The sequence below is a fragment of the Schistocerca gregaria genome, chromosome 7 (assembly GCF_023897955.1).
Source record: "Schistocerca gregaria isolate iqSchGreg1 chromosome 7, iqSchGreg1.2, whole genome shotgun sequence".
Taxonomy (NCBI): Eukaryota; Metazoa; Arthropoda; class Insecta; order Orthoptera; family Acrididae; genus Schistocerca; species Schistocerca gregaria.
In genome coordinates, this window is record NC_064926.1 from 283,711,169 (window position 1) to 283,727,840 (window position 16,672).

Consider the following 16,672-nt stretch of genomic DNA (forward strand, 5'->3'; position numbering starts at 1 on the left):
ATCCTTCAACCACCTTCCATAGGTGCCCACGACAGTAGGCGCGTCCAAGCCGCCAGATTCGCGCATGCGCAGAGCAAGTTGAGTTATAGTGGGGGGGCGGGGGGCGGGGGGCGGGGGGGGGGGGGGCTGTCCGTCCCCACCTGACCCTGAATATGTGTCTTCGTAATATTGTCTCTTCGTTTACAGCTCCCACATCAAATGAAATCAAAGCAGATTTCTGTGGCCGGGAGCCATCAAGTGAATTAAAATACATTCTCATAACCATGAAAGACCAAAATAAGTTAGTATTTTCAATTTTCTGATTTTATATTATTTCCACGTTATTAGCAATCAACCATTAATGTCTTAATGAAGCTATTTCTGTCTGTATTATAGAGAAATTTGCTTCTATTAATTTTTTTTTTCCACTGACGCAGTTAGTTTATTTGAAACGAAGTGTTTCATTCCGCACTATTGCTAACTTTCAACCTCGTTCAATTTCAAGTGCAAATTTTCTTTTTCTGGGACGAATGTCGTTATACCATAATAAAGAACCAAACATAAGAATACAGTACTGGACACCCAAGAAAATTGGTATCACGAAAACCACATGAAAAGCTGAATATCAGCCACTTCAGAGTACATCTGGACATAGAAATGTGCAATCAGAGCGGAATGAAGCATTTTAGTATGGTTTATTAAATTCCGATGGTGCTGGAGTAGTCTCTGATGTCCTGTTCCTTTTATGACAGTGTAAGATCTCTTAATGTTATATACATACGAACATACGTAAACATTTACTTCAAGCTGACTATGTAGGCAAATTTGGTCAGAAGTTTTGAACTAAATATTTTGTTTCAAATATAATGACAGCTGTAGCAGAATTTTACAAATCTGCCTTCTGTGAAAGTGCTTTTCGATCACAAGGCACTTGTCTAGTACTTCCTCTAGGCCTGAAGTTATTTCTTAATTCGTGTTTACGTCTTAAATTTACAGAATGCCATTCTATCTTAAATTGTAGACTGGCAGCATACCGTGTTTTATCATTTTAACTCCCCTTTAACTCCCCACATGGCTCCATATTTATTCCTAGAGTAGTATATAAACTGTCAGTTGTACAGTTTCTTTGCCTCACAGACAACCATGTTAAATTTTTGACACATATTGAAATAGTCATGAAATTTATTGTCCTTTATTCCGGTGTAAGCTACACAAGAATTTGCTTTTTTTTTAGGAAATTTGTATTCCATGCTACTAGATCTGTGCAGTGCTGTGTAGATGTAAACCTGTTGGAAATGCTACATAACAATATTGCGGAGTACGGATTTAAAAAATCTGTCAAAGTCACCTGTTAGCAAAATTTTATGATACTTCGAGCTGTGGAGTCTAATTATAAAATGATATTTTGCCAAAAACTGCTTCCTTATTTGCATCATTTGTCTGTGTGGAATATGATAAAACAATAGCTCTAAGTACAACTCGGTACATCCTCTCAACAACATGCCGCAGGGCTGCACATGGTCACGTGATGCCCCACCAGAAATGCGACTAAAAGCGTATGAGCAGAGCAAGCACCAAGCACTGGCTGACTACATCATCGTAGCTGCGCATGCGCAGTACAGCCTGTTGTCTGGCGCTTTCTGGTAACTGCTCAAACGAAATTACAGTCTGGAACCGCGCGACCGCTACGGTCGCAGGTTCGAATCCTGCCTCGGGCATGGATGTGTGTGATGTCCTTAGGTTGGTTAGGTTTAAGTAGTTCTAAGGGACTGATGACCGCAGAAGTTAAGTCCCATAGTGCTCAGAGCCATTTGAACCATTCATCAGTGTCTATACATAACCGAGTTTTTGCTGAAACCTTTGTGTGCGAGTCCTGTCCGGTATTTTTTCGGTCAGGGTCGGTTGTGTGTGCGTGTTGCAGCGAGTGCTGCTGGACCACCCGCTGGGGCTGGGCGAGTCGGTGACGGTGATCTTACACGACGTGCTGCACGAAGACATGCGGCGCCTGCTGGAGCTCATGTACAGTGGCGTTGCCGAGGTGCCGGCCGGCGAGCTGCCGCGCTTCCTGCGCGCCGCGCAGGCGCTCCAGGTGAGCGTGATGCAGTCGGCCGAGCTGCGGGTCTGCGGGGCGCCCGCCGCCGACCCCGCCACCAGCTCGCCGTCCCCGTCGCCGCAGCTGCAGTCAGGGTCGACCCAGCTTCCGCTGCCTTCGCTCCCTTCCCTAGGGGCGCCGCCGGAAGGTTTGCCTCCGCAGCCCGAGGCACCCGCGCTGACCCAGTTGCCTTCCTGCCCCACGGAGCGGCCTAGGTCTCCGCTGAGAGTCACGTCCCCGCCCGGGTCGGACGCCGCTCTCTGCCCGCAACCGAACGAGCTGCCTCGGCCGCCGGCGCCGCCCCACTCTGTGACGGCGGCGAAAGCGCCGACGCTGCACGTCGTGACTGAGCGACACGAACGTCTGTCTTGGCCACTGTTCCCGCCCGCCGCCGCTGGGCAGCAGCCGCTCGACGACAGCGGAAACCGGTCGCAAGGTGCAACAACACTTATCGCCGAACAGGTATTACTTTAGTGCGTCTCGCTAACACTGCCGTATAAAATGTTTACTGAAGAGACTAGGACTGTTTCACAGTTCCTATTACGTATTTCTAGGGGGCTGGGGAGGGGACCTAAAAGATCAAGTTTTACATATGAACCAACATCCGGAAACGTCATCCAACTGCGCTACACAGCGCCAAAGGTATAGAGACTGCAAATGTACGCGTACACAGGACGATTCAGTGAATCTTGCAAACTTTCTAAGATTATCGAGAAGGATAAATGTATCAATTTTCTTTGCTGGCAACGAACGAATCGACAGTTATACGCGAAAATCCTTCTGATACCTTTGACAGCGGAATACGTGAACTGGTACTCTTGTTGCTAAGTATGCAGGGTAGCCAACCTTCAGAGGTGGTAGTATGGAACAAAACAGGAAAAAAATTTTAGACAACATACACTCCTGGAAATGGAAAAAAGAACACATTGACACCGGTGTGTCAGACCCACCATACTTGCTCCGGACACTGCGAGAGGGCTGTACAAGCAATGATCACACGCACGGCACAGCGGACACATCAGGAACCGCGGTGTTGGCCGTCGAATGGCGCTAGCTGCGCAGCATTTGTGGACCGCCGCCGTCAGTGTCAGCCGGTGGCATACAGACCTCCATCGCACTCTTTAACACTGGTAGCATGCCGCGACAGCGTGGACGTGAACCGTATGTGCAGTTGACGGACTTTGAGCGAGGGCGTATAGTGGGCATGCGGGAGGCCGGGTGGACGTACCGCCGAATTGCTCAACACGTGGGGCGTGAGGTCTCCACAGTACATCGATGTTGTCGCCAGTGGTCGGCGGAAGGTGCACGTGCCCATCGACCTGGGACCGGACCGCAGCGACGCACGGATGCACGCCAAGACCGTAGGATCCTACGCAGTGCCGTAGGGGACCGCATCGCCACTTCCCAGCAAATTAAGGACATTGTTGCTCCTGGGGTATCGGCGAGGTCCATTCGCAACCGTCTCCATGAAGCTGGGCTACGGTCCCGCACACCGTTAGGCCGTCTTCCGCTCACGCCCCAACATCGTGCAGCCCGCCTCCAGTGGTGTCGCGACAGGCGTGAATGGAGGGACGAATGGAGACGTGTCGTCTTCAGCGATGAGAGTCGCTTCTGCCTTGGTGCCAATGATGGTCGTATGCGTGTTTGGCGCCGTGCAGGTGAGCGCCACAATCAGGACTGCATACGACCGAGGCACACAGGGCCAACACCCGGCATCGTGGTGTGGGGAGCGATCTCCTACACTGGCCGTACACCTCTCGTGATCGTCGAGGGGACACTGAATAGTGCACGGTACATCCAAACCGTCATCGAACCCGTCGTTCTACCATTCCTAGACCGGCAAGGGAACTTGCTGTTCCAACAGGACAATGCACGTCCACATGTATCCCGTGCCACCCAACGTGCTCTAGAAGGTGTAAGTCAACTACCCTGGCCAGCAAGATCTCCGGATCTGTCCCCAATTGAACATGTTTCGGACTGGATGAAGCGTCGTCTCACGCGGTCTGCACGTCCAGCACGAACGCTGGTCCAACTGAGGCGCCAGGTGGAAATGGCATGGCAAGCCGTTCCACAGGACTACATCCAGCATCTCTATGATCGTCTCCATGGGAGAATAGCAGCCTGCATTGCTGCGAAAGGTGGATATACACTGTACTAGTGCCGACATTGTGCATGCTCTGTTGCCTGTGTCTATGTGCCTGTGGTTCTGTCAGTGTGATCATGTGATGTATCTGACCCCAGGAATGTGTCAATAAAGTTTCCCCTTCCTGGGGCAATGAATTCACGGTGTTCTTATTTCAATTTCCAGGAGTGTAGTTGTGTGGAGATAAACAGCGATTAATTTACTTATAATCAATTATTCAAAATGACAGTCACAATCGCATTATTTATTTTGCCGCCAACCGGTTTCAACCCTCGATGGGGTCATCTTCAGGGCAATTTACACCATTTGGTCTCTCGCTGGACTCGTTACCGTGCCTCTGTGCACGGTTGGTAACTATAGTTACCAACCGTACACAGGCAGGGCGACCACTCCAGCGAGCGACCAAATGTGTCCTGAAGACAGTTACCAACTGTGCACAGGATGCGTAACGACTCCACCAAGGCGCAAGTTTTCCACTGCCAGAGATACCACAAAGGTTTTCGCTAAGAACTGTGGACTCCGACTTTCCGGTACAGAGAACCTTAACTCAAACTGATACAATTTATCCTTCTCCATCGTCCTAGATGGTCCAAATGGCTCTGAGCACTATGGGACTTAACATCTGTGGTCATCAGTCCCCTAGAACTTAGAACTACTTAAACCTAACTAACCTAAGGACATCACACACATCCATGCCCGAGGCAGGATTCGAACCTGCGACCGTAGCGGTCCCGCGGTTCCAGACTGAAGCGCCTATAACCGCACGACCACACCGGCCGGCCATCGTCCTAGAAAATTTGTGAGATCATCACGGAATCACCCTGTATGTAAATATATTTACGAGCTTTGGCACCTATAACTTTAACGCTCTGTAGAGTCGTTGCATGACAAAATGGTTCAAATGGCTCTGAGCACTATGGGACTAAGCTTCTGAGGTCATCAGTCTCCTAGAGCTTAGAACTACTTAAACCTAACTAACCTAAGGACATCACACACATCCATGCCCGAGGCAGGATTCCAACCTGCGACCGTAGCGCCTAGAACCGCTAGGCTACCCCGGCCGGCGTTGAATGACATTTCCGGACATGGGTTCCTACATAAAACTTGATCTGCAAAGTCCCCTCTACGGCTTCCAGAAGTGTGTAACATGAATTCTGAAACACTCTGTAGATGAAAATCTGAAGCGAACTGAGCACTTAACTACAAAGTGCAAGATGGCATCAGCATCTCTCCGTGAATTACAAAATTTTAAAAAGATCTTCCCTCTCGACCTGATAAAGAAACTTGTACTTTCCATTATTAATTACAGCGATGTTATCCTGCAACGTCTTTCTGAGGAAAGGTAATGGTGCCTGGAACTGGTTATGAGTGCCTGTGTTCGATATAGTCTCACCAGACAAAACTTAGTCATGTCTAGGGAAATCATTACAGGCACCCTTGACTTGATAACCGCATAGATTTGGTTAGGAATTGAGTCCACAAGGTTGTGCAGCTAAGTCTCATTTACGTTAAGCCATTCCCTGAGGATCTGATCGTGCAGTTCCACTGAATTACGGGAGAGCTCATGTCAGCGTTTTACCCCTGTTGCGACGTGTCCCACAGACTTTCTGTAGGGATGAAGTTAGATGATTTTGCAGGCTAATCGAGGTGTAATAAGATGGGGGAGTACTCAGAAAACCAATCACATACTCTTGCAGTAATATGAACCTTGCTGTTGTCGTTTTTATGTGTGTGTGTGAGCAAGGGCCTCTTGCGAGGTGATCGACTGTAAATGTTCACTGCATGCACTTCCCGTCGCAATTTTCCCCAACACGTTGGAATGGACTTGCATTCACTGCCTGCAGCAATTCCTGTCGGGGGAGGATGCGATTTTGATTCACAAGCGGTGAAAACGCCTAGGAGTCCTCCCAGGCAGGATCTATTTCCGACCACAATTCTGACGTCGTGTTTCGTGGCCACGTGTGTTTAAATTACGGTATCTTCTCTCGTGATCCAATTTTGATGAGATGAAGCCCACATATTACCCCAAGCTAAGAGCACGTTTCTTGTCAAAATCACATGAAAATTTGTCCAGGAGTTCTGGAGATTAGCATTTTGAAACAGACAAGCAGAGAGACGCTACGGTTTTAGATAAAACTTTAAATCACGATATCTTGTCTTTTGCGATACGATTTTGATTAAATAACGCCCATACGTTGCTCCAAGCTACGCTCAAGTTACTTGTGAAAATCCCATGAAAATTCGTCTAGTGGTTTTGGTGAGTCATGTGTTCAAACAGACAGATAGACAGACATATACAGCGGTTTGACAGTTTTATTATTAGTATAGATATGTAGATTTCAGCTACAATATAGCTATTATGTATTGGCTAGACTTAACAGGCTTGTAAATGCGCATGTTATTACACCACCTTAGAATGTACATAGCCATGTACACAGCTTAATTTCAACTTTAGAACTTCAATTAAGCTTCGTACATGCTAAGGCCTGCAAAAACACCCGCATTGCCAAGCCTTTTTATCTATACGACTCAGTTTATACACATTGCTGATATCTATGCTGTAGCTGAAATGTAGGTGTGCTGTAAAGTAAAGATTGAATCGACTGCTGACTTCCTACCTGTTTGAATTACCTCACAGTCGCTGCGCACGACGGTTCCAATGGAACCCAACCTGATGAAGGTCACATCTCTTGCATGGATCCACATACAACTTTACTGTACTTTTTAAAATTACGTTAAGAATCCAACTTTCCATTTCCCTTTCACAGCTGTTGAGTATACCGCTCTTCCGCCTACTCCCCTCCCACCGACCCCCCACACACCCAGTGACAGAGGACGGATGATATTCAGCCATACGATTGTCAAACTTGCCCAACGCTTTTGTTAGCGCGTCCGGAGTTATACGAATGCAAGGTGTCAGTTCTTTCGGACAAGTATGACAGAGCAGACACCACGCATTGACATAATTGATTCGCCTAAATGGGCAAAGAATCCACCACCTTCAGCGCGGACGCACAATTTACGTCGAGCATGGAGGGCATCGACGGGGACTGAGGCTAGGTGGCGCTGAGTGGGAATTTCGGTCGGCAGAAAAACTTACCAAGACAGTCCACGCAACTGCGATAAATACTGTGTCCGGGTGGCCCAGTGGTTAAAGCAGCTGCCTAGTAAGGACTAGATCCCAGGTTCGTATCCCAGTTTGACACATATTTACACGCGCCGCAGCAGATTCCGCATAAAGTCCCAATGCAGCTGACGACAATAGTTCTCTTCCTTTCTTCCCCCCCCCCCCACCCTCCTCCTCCTCCATTTAACGTATGCCCGGAATGACTGCATACAGCATCGTAGTTCTTCGAAAGATTCTGGAAGGCGACGTTCATAGACGAAGTCTTTCAAAAACAAAAACAAAAAAGAAAAGTCACATACAGTGGGATCGGGCAGTGTTGGCGGTCAGTTGTCCAACGCGAAATCCGTTCACCCCTTACTGTAGAACGCATCTCTGAGGCCGCTCGCCGTTGAGAGATACTCTTCCGCAAGTACCAGTTCGATGGTGCTCCGCCCTGTTGAAAAATGAAATTTTTGGCATGCTCTCGTAATTAAGGGAAAAGACAGATCTCCAACATATCCAACAACGTGACTCCTGTAATCGAGCGATTGAACTAGCTGCACTAAGGAGATCTCAGAAGTAACAAAAAAATTTAAATGGCTCTGAGGACTATGGGACTTAACTTCTGAGGTCATCAGTCCCTAGAACTTAGAACTACTTAAACCTAACTAACCTAAGGACATCACACACATCTATGCCCGAGTCAGGATTCGAACCTGCGACCGTAACGGTCGTGGCCACTCTGGCCGGCTCAGCGGTAACAATTTGAAGAGACAACTTACGATGGGCGTTCCATAAACAACACATTTTTCTGAAAGCAAGTTGGTTTTATTCCGGTTTCCAACACAACATGTTATTCCCCACTCTTTTGACTATAAATCGCTGTTTTTCAACATAATCTCCGCTCAATGCGATTGCCTTAGGCCACCTTACTGGGAGGGCCTGTATGCCTGTATGGTACCACTGAAATGGTCGGCGTCGGAACCAACGTCTTGCTGCAGCAGTAACCTCCCCATCATCATCGTGCTGCTTCCCGTGTAGTGCATTCTCCATTGCGCCACACAAATGGGAGTCGAAAGGTGCGAGATCCGGGCTGTAGGGTGAGTGAGGAAGGACAGTCCAATGAAGTTTTGTAAGCTCCTCTCGGGTTAGTTTTCTTTGTGAGGCCTTGCGTTGTCTTGGAGAAGGAGAAGTTCATTTGCATTTTTGTGGTGACGAACACGCTTAAGTCATCTCTTCAATTTACTGAGGATAACACAATACACGACAGAGCTGATCGTTGCACCATGAGGGAGGAAATTAAACAGAATGACGCAGAAGACCGATGCCATGACTTTATAGCCTGAGAGTACGACTTTGAACTTTTTCTTCAGAGAAGAGGTAGCGTGACATCACTGCATGGATTGTCGTTTATCGTTCGATGTGATGCACCCATGTTCCGTCGCCTGCGACAAGGTTTTACAGGAAACTGTCACGATGAAACACGTAATGGGCAAGTAATTCCTTTGTTGCCCTTCATGGTCTTCTGTTAGACGGGGAACAACCCAGCGGGCACACACGTTTGAGTACGCCAACTGGCGGACGAGTGTGTCAGCACTACCAATAAAGTCGTCCAGCTGTGCAGCGGGATTTTGATTGTGATCCGCCGATTCTCGAATGAGAATGTCTGCACGTTCCATTAATGAGGCACACGTGAGATCGGACAGATTTGCACCCAACGACTCCCCGTGTTTTTCTTAATTTGCCAGATCTCCGCCTATGAATACCTGTGATGTTCTAGTTTTCATCCAAAAGAAAATCAATGACAGCTCTCTTCTTGGAACGCACCTCCGTTACAGACGCCATTTTGAAGGCTACGTATAGCGCCGCCACCTATCGGAACTTGATGAAACTTTAGGGGTTGAAGCGGAAATACACTCCTGGAAATTGAAATAAGAACACCGTGAATTCATTGTCCCACGAAGGGGAAACTTTATTGACACATTCCTGGGGTCAGATACATCACATGATCACACTGACAGAACCACAGGCACATAGACACAGGCAACAGAGCATGCACAATGTAGGCACTAGTACAGTGTATATCCACCTTTCGCAGCAATGCAGGCTGCTATTCTCCCATGAAGACGATCGTAGAGATGCTGGATGTAGTCCTGTGGAACGGCTTGCCATGCCATTTCCACCTGGCGCCTCAGTTGGACCAGCGTTCGTGCTAGACTTGCAGACCGCGTGAGACGACGCTTCATCCAGTCCCAAACATGCTCAATGGGGGACAGATCCGGAGATCTTGCTGGCCAGGGTAGTTGACTTACACCTTCTAGAGCACGTTGCGTGGCACGGGATACATGCGGACGTGCATTGTCCTGTTGGAACAGCAAGTTCCCTTGCCGGTCTAGGAATGGTAGAACGATGGGTTCGATGACGATTTGGATGTACCGTGCAATATTCAGTGTCCCCTCGACGATCACCAGAGGTGTACGGCCAGTGTAGGAGATCGCTCCCCACACCATGATGCCTGGTGTTGGCCCTGTGTGCCTCGGTCGTATGCAGTCCTGATTGTGGCGCTCACCTGCACGGCGCCAAACACGCATACGACCATCATTGGCACCAAGACAGAAGCGACTCTCATCGCTGAAGACGACACGTCTCCATTCGTCCCTCCATTCACGCCTGTCGCGACACCACTGGAGGCGGGCTGCACGATGTTGGGGCGTGAGCGGAAGACGGCCTAACGGTGTGCGGGACCGTAGCCCAGCTTCATGGAGACGGTTGCGAATGGTCCTCGCCGATACCCCAGGAGCAACAGTGTCCCTAAGTTGCTGGGAAGTGGCGGTGCGGTCCCCTACGGCACTGCGTAGGATCCTACGGTCTTGGCGTGCATCCGTGCGTCGCTGCGGTCCGGTCCCAGGTCGACGGGCACGTGCACCTTCCGCCGACCACTGGCGACAACATCGATGTACTGTGGAGACCTCACGCCCCACGTGTTGAGCAATTCGGCGGTACGTCCACCCGGCCTCCCGCATGCCCACTATACGCCCTCGCTCAAAGTCCGTCAACTGCACATACGGTTCACGTTCACGCTGTCGCGGCATGCTACTAGTGTTAAAGACTGCGATGGAGCTCCGTATGCCACGGCAAACTGGCTGACACTGACGGCGGCGGTGCACAAATGCTGCGCAGCTAGCGCCATTCGACGGCCAACACCGCGGTTCCTGGTGTGTCCGCTGTGCCATGCGTGTGATCATTGCTTGTACAGCCCTCTCGCAGTGTCCGGAGCAAGTATGGTGGATCTGACACACCGGTGTCAATGTGTTCTTTTTTCCATTTCCAGGAGTGTATTTCACGATGTTTAAATTGAAGGAGTGTGAGGGAGATAATAAAGGAAAGGAAAGGGATTACTGATGTCATCTGCATCGGGACATTACGCGGAATCAGCGGCGACGACTGAACACGTGTGCCGGACAGGCATTCGAGCCCGGGATCTCCTGCTTACTAGGCACTTGCATTAACCACTGCGGCACCCGCGACACAGTGCTTATCGCAAATGGGCGTTCTACTCGGCATGCCTCACTGTCGATCCAAATTTCCACCGAGCGCCACCTACCAGCCGTCCCTGTCCATTTCCTTCAAGCTCGCTACTATGAGTTTCCCGCAGGATGTCGGACGGTCTTGAGCATCCGCACTGAAGAAGTTGAATCCATTGCCCATCTAGGCGATCATAACATGAATGCACGGTGTACGTTCTTCCGCACATGTCCGAAAAAAACAGATACCACACTTTCATATAATTGCACGACATACCACAACAAATTTCGCATTTTTTCAACCTGAATTGATAGAGAAAAAAATAATATCTTGCATTGCTTATTGAAAGCCCGTTCTACATATAGCACAAAAACACTCTCTTTTTCGATGCGTAAGTTAAAATTTAACCTAGCTAACTTCATTCGTGTGGAATATACAGTCTTGGTAACATACTGTATAATGCATGAAATATAGACTTATTGTTACGTAATAGATCCTGTTAATTTTTAAGTGTTTTTAAATAGTTTCTGCTAACGCAAAATAAAACAAATTTTACTCTTGTTACATACTACTAATTTACTAGTGTGTTGTATCACAAGAGTCCACTAAAATACAGAGACTGGACGAAAATATGGAAATACATGCTTGAACATATATGCACCTGGTCGCCAAGTCTGCACGCTGAGCTGTTGTATTTGACCACAGAAGACACCTGCGTAATTGTCCTCAATATGTTACAAGTATCAGTCGTGGTAAGAGCAGAATTGCGAGAGAATTATGTCAGAGCTTACTGAATTGGAAAGACGATAGTTTGTGGTACTTGTATGATGGTTGCTTCCGTAACCAAGGTAGCTAAAGCGTTTGGTGCTTCAAGAGGTACTCTGCCGAAGATTTACACAGCACACAGAGAAAACGGATAAACGTCATCTTCTAAGTCACAAGGCGGACGGAAGTGTGTGTTGCGTGATCGTGGCAGACGGTCATTGAAGAGGATTGTCACGAAAGGCAAGAGGCCGACAGCTGCAAAAGTCACTACAGAAATGAATGTCGCACTCGCAAATACTGCCAGCACTGAAAGACAAGAAGTGAGCACCGTAAGCAGGGAAGTACAGAGTGAGCTAGAATTTCAAAACCAGTCAGTGATACAAATGCCCGTAACAGGAGCATGTGGTGCCGAAGCCATAAAATCTGATTTGCGGAGCAATAGAAAAAAAGTCATTTGGGTGATGCACGCTGTTTCCAACCTTTGTCCGAATTTACGTTCCAAGAGAAAACATGGCGGGAGTTCGGTGATGATTTTGGCAACCATATCGTGGAATTCCATGGGCGCCATGGTTACTCTGCAAGATTTCGTTACTGCCAAGGATTATGTGAACATATTAGCTGATCAGGGCCACTTCATGGTACAATGTTTGTTCTCCAATGGTGTTGCTGTGTTCCAAGAGGACAGGGTCCCTGTTCACACAGCTTGCATATTTGAGAACTGTTTTTGTGAGCACGGGGATGAATTGTCGCACGTCCCCTGGCCACCAAAGTCACCTGACGGTGGCGAGCTAGCGCCGAAACTAGTTTGAGGTGAACAAACAAAGTGTTCATATTAAGGCTGTTTTACAAATCCCAAAATGTTTTTCTGATAAAGGAAGGGAAAGACTTAGGTTTATAGTACTTATTGTTACTCATCCAAGTTAGTAGATGGTGAGCGAAACGGAGGGTATGGCGCACTGTTAGCAAAAGGCTAGTACGCAATAGTAGACGTGTTGCGTGATGTGTCTGTAGACCATCTCGAGACATAGTGAATAGACAGTGCCCGAGATTGTCTATACTCTGTTATTTCTTTCATAATCTTTAAAGTTTGATCCTTGCCTGAGAGCTCCTCTTGTTCACAGGACGAGCATCGGTGCATTGCACCTCTCTGGAATCGTAGATATGTCTTCTTTCATATTTTAAGTGAATTTTATATTGTGGTTGGAAACGGGGCGCATATTGCAAATATTTTTTTTGCAAGCGTTCTTTTTCTGCCATTTTTGTGTGAACTGTCAACTTCGAAGTACAACGGACGTCAGATTATATCTTCGTGGACAATCTACTGTGCAAAATTTAAAGATATGACTCTTAACTATTTAATGGCAGATTTGCGATGTTTTCTGGTGTGTCGTTTTGTCTGATTATAGCGGATATACGTCACTGATGTTCGCCGTATTGTCTGGCTTTTGTCATTCTCCAAATCTGACACGTTCCAAAAATTGTTAGTAAAAACACACTTCATCTTAATATTTCCACGCATGTCGTCCTCTTTGCAATAAGAATATAGTGTACACATGCGAAATAAAAGTAGAAAACCTCCGCGTCACTGGCGAAGTACAAAACACTGATGATCATTATGCGATCTACCTTGAAAAGAACTTCAAAGCTAACGATCAATTTTTGAGGAATAGATAATAGTTCTAACGTCCACACTAATTTCTTTTCAATCATTAATGCGTCCACAATCACTGCATGCTTGGCACTAATTTTGAATTAAACGTCGAGACAAACGTAACTTTGGTGTACGCTAGAAAAAAATCGTTCAAATGGCTCTGAGCACTATGGGACTTAACATCTATTGTCATCAGTCCCCTAGAACTACTTAAAACTAACTAACCTAAGGACATCACACAACACCCAGCCATCACGAGGCAGAGAAAATCCCTGACCCCGCCGGGAATCGAACCCGGGAACCCGGGCGTGGGAAGCGAGAACGCTACCGCGCGACCACGAGATGCTGGCGGTGGACGCTAGAGATTTACATAGAAGTACACTATGTGATCAAAAGTATCCGAACTCCTGGCTGAAAATGACAAGTTCGTGGCGCCCTCCATCGGTAATGCTGGAATTCAGTATGATGTTGGCCCACCTTTACCCGTGATGACAGCTTCCACTCTCGCAGTCATACCTTCAATCAGGTGCTGCAAGATTTCTTGGGGAATGGCAGCCCATTCTTCAAGGAGTGCTGCACTGAGGAGCGGTATCGACGTCGGTCGGTGATGCCTGGCACGAAGTGAGCATTTCAAAACATCCCATTGGTGTTCTTTAGGATTCGAGTCAGGTCAGGTCAGGTCAGGTCAGGTCAGGAGGCCAGTCCATTACAGGGATGTTATTGTCGTGCAACCACTCCGCCACAGGCCTTGCATTATAAAAAGGTGCTCGTTCTTGTTGAAAGATGCAATCGCCATCCCCGAATTGCTCTTCAACAGTGGAAAGCAAGAATGTACTTAAAAATCAATGTAGGCCTGTTCTGTGATAGTGGCACGCAAAACAACAAGGGGTGCAAGCATCCTCCATGAAAAACACGACCGCCCCGTAACACCACTGCCTCTGTTTGCACTATACACGCTGGCAGGTGACGTTCATCGGACGTTCGCCATACCCACACCCTGGCATGGGATCGCTTCATTGTGTACCGTGATTCGTCACTCCACACAATGTTTTTTCGCTGTTCAATCGTCAAATGTTTACGTTCCTTACACCAAGCGAGGCGTCGTTTGGCATTTACTGGCGTGAAGTGTCGCTTATGAGCAGCCGCTCGACCTTGAAATCCAAGTTTTCTCACATCCCGCCTAACTGTCTTAGTACTTGCAGTGGATCCTGACCCAATTTGGAATTCCTGTGTGATAGTCTGGCTAGATGTCCGCCTACTACGCATTATGACCCTCTTCAACTGTCGGCGATCTCTGTCTGTCAACATACGAGGTCGGCCTGTACGCTTTTGTACTGTACGTGTCCCTTCACGTTTCTACTTCACAATCACATCAGAAACAGTGGACCTAGAGATGTTTAGGAGTGTGGAAAACTCGCGTACAGACGTACGACACAAGTGACACCCAATCACCTGACCATGTTTGAAGTCCGTGAGTTGCGCGGAGTACCCCATTCTGCTCTCTCACGATGTCTAATGACTATTGAGTTCGCTGATATTGAGTACCTGCCAGTAGATGGCAGCACAATACAACTGATATGAAAAAGGTGTGTTTTTGTGGGTGTTCGGATACTTTTGATCACATAATGAATCTACATTCGGGTATACGCTGTTAACGGGAATTGTACCTGGAAGATGCTATGTAGTTTTGGAATTTCACCCGGCTGACGTCTTGTGGTTTTGCAGCATTGCTTCAGATGATGGAAAGAATGGTTATAAACCGAGGATTGAGGGAATTCATTTTAGCTCGTTCTGTTCAAAGGGAAAATCAACACAGAGAGGAGCACCTTGCCTACGGTGTGAAACGGTCTTGTTACGTGTGCACTGTCTGATCAAAAGTATTCGGACAGCCCTATGTAACGTAGGATTGACCACGAAATATCACGAGAGGAGACTTGCCAGTATAAAAGGAGCGAGAGTATTGTGTTGTCAGTAGAGAAGCAGTGGGAGCAGAATATATAGCTCAGGAGAGTTCAGTGGCTTCGGGCGTGAAAAGTCTTTGAATGACACTAGAGAAACAGATACGCCATGGGCATTTAAAACATACTACAGCTGTACGAGCTGTGGTTGTAAAAAATCGCATGAAATTAGTGACTTCTAAAGTGCTGCCAACAGACCAATGACGGTGCACATGGAGCCCGGAAGAATGGGATACATTGCCCGAGCAGCTCTTCATATGTCACACATTTCTGTAGTCAGCACTAAGCTAAGCGACGCTGGAGATGTAAAGTGGGACGCCACTGGACAGTAAATGACTAGAAAGAAAGATGTGCAGGGTGAACCACGCTCTATGTTGCCACGATACAATTGAATCGTCTGGGTTTGGCGAATGCCTCCGTCAACAGTGAAGAACGGTGGAGGTGGTGTTACGCTAGGAGGTTTTTTTAGTGGTTTGGGCGTAGATCTCTTGCGGATAAGAAAACACTAAATGATGAGGGGTATTTTACGGCACACATTTAATGGCATTGAGGAACTGTCCGGAGACAATGATTCGTTATGTCTGCATAACAAAGCACGCTTTCATAAAGCGGCATCTGTGAGGCAATGATTTGTGGATAATAACATCGCTAAAATGGACTGGTCTACACACAGTCCCGATCTGAATCCAATGGGACAGATTTGGGGCGAGTTAGAACGTCGACCTTGCTCCAGACCCTAGCGTCCGACATCACTAATGGGCTGCCGTTCCTCCAGAGCGCTTTAGGCACCTCATTGAAAGTGTCCTCAGCAGACTTAAGCCCATCAAAAATGCGATGGATGGCCACGTCCCATATCAGTGTCAACTAACATGTATCCGGATACATTTGATCAGATAAGTTCATGCACTTGTTGTGATAACGGAGCGCCCAGTATACTCGATCATAGTGAATTCGAACTTTAACAGTCGATACAGAACACAAACTTGGAATTAACATTACACTAGCAGATACAACGATCAAGTCTCCTGAACTATACAACATAAAACAATGAAAGAATAATAAAGGTCTACTAAGCATAGATAATTCGGAATGCATTGTCATTTGTCAGTAAAACAATGTAAACAATGATTTTGTCCTGAACTGCTTTGCCTGGTTACTACTTCTTGTTAAAAATTACAGGTAAATTTCAAAATACGTCTTTCACAAAGAAACGCATTCCGCATACAATGCAGCGAAACTTGTGAGTAATTAGCCGACTTCAGTTCGCACACAAATGTTTGTCAAGGAAAATGAAGAGACCGTCAGCCGTATGTTTAAACGAGGTCAATAAATTCTTGTTTCACAAGCTTGGTCGCCGCCTCCTACTATTCCGAACGTAATTGGCCGCTATTTCACGGGACTAATATCCATCCGCCATGGCCGCCATTTTGGATCTGCAGTGAAAGCGCTGTCC

At 47.4% G+C, this 16,672-nt stretch overlaps 1 protein-coding gene across 2 annotated transcripts in view; it reads left to right on the forward strand.

Annotated features, from left to right (window-relative positions):
* Positions 1-16,672, forward strand: part of LOC126282113 (uncharacterized) — a 388,870-nt gene that overhangs the window by 301,687 nt on the left and 70,511 nt on the right. For both annotated transcript variants that reach the window (XM_049981576.1, XM_049981577.1), the window contains exon 6: positions 1,901-2,533. In XM_049981576.1, coding sequence (XP_049837533.1) covers positions 1,901-2,533 — 633 coding nt within the window. The remainder of the gene's footprint in view (positions 1-1,900; positions 2,534-16,672) is intronic.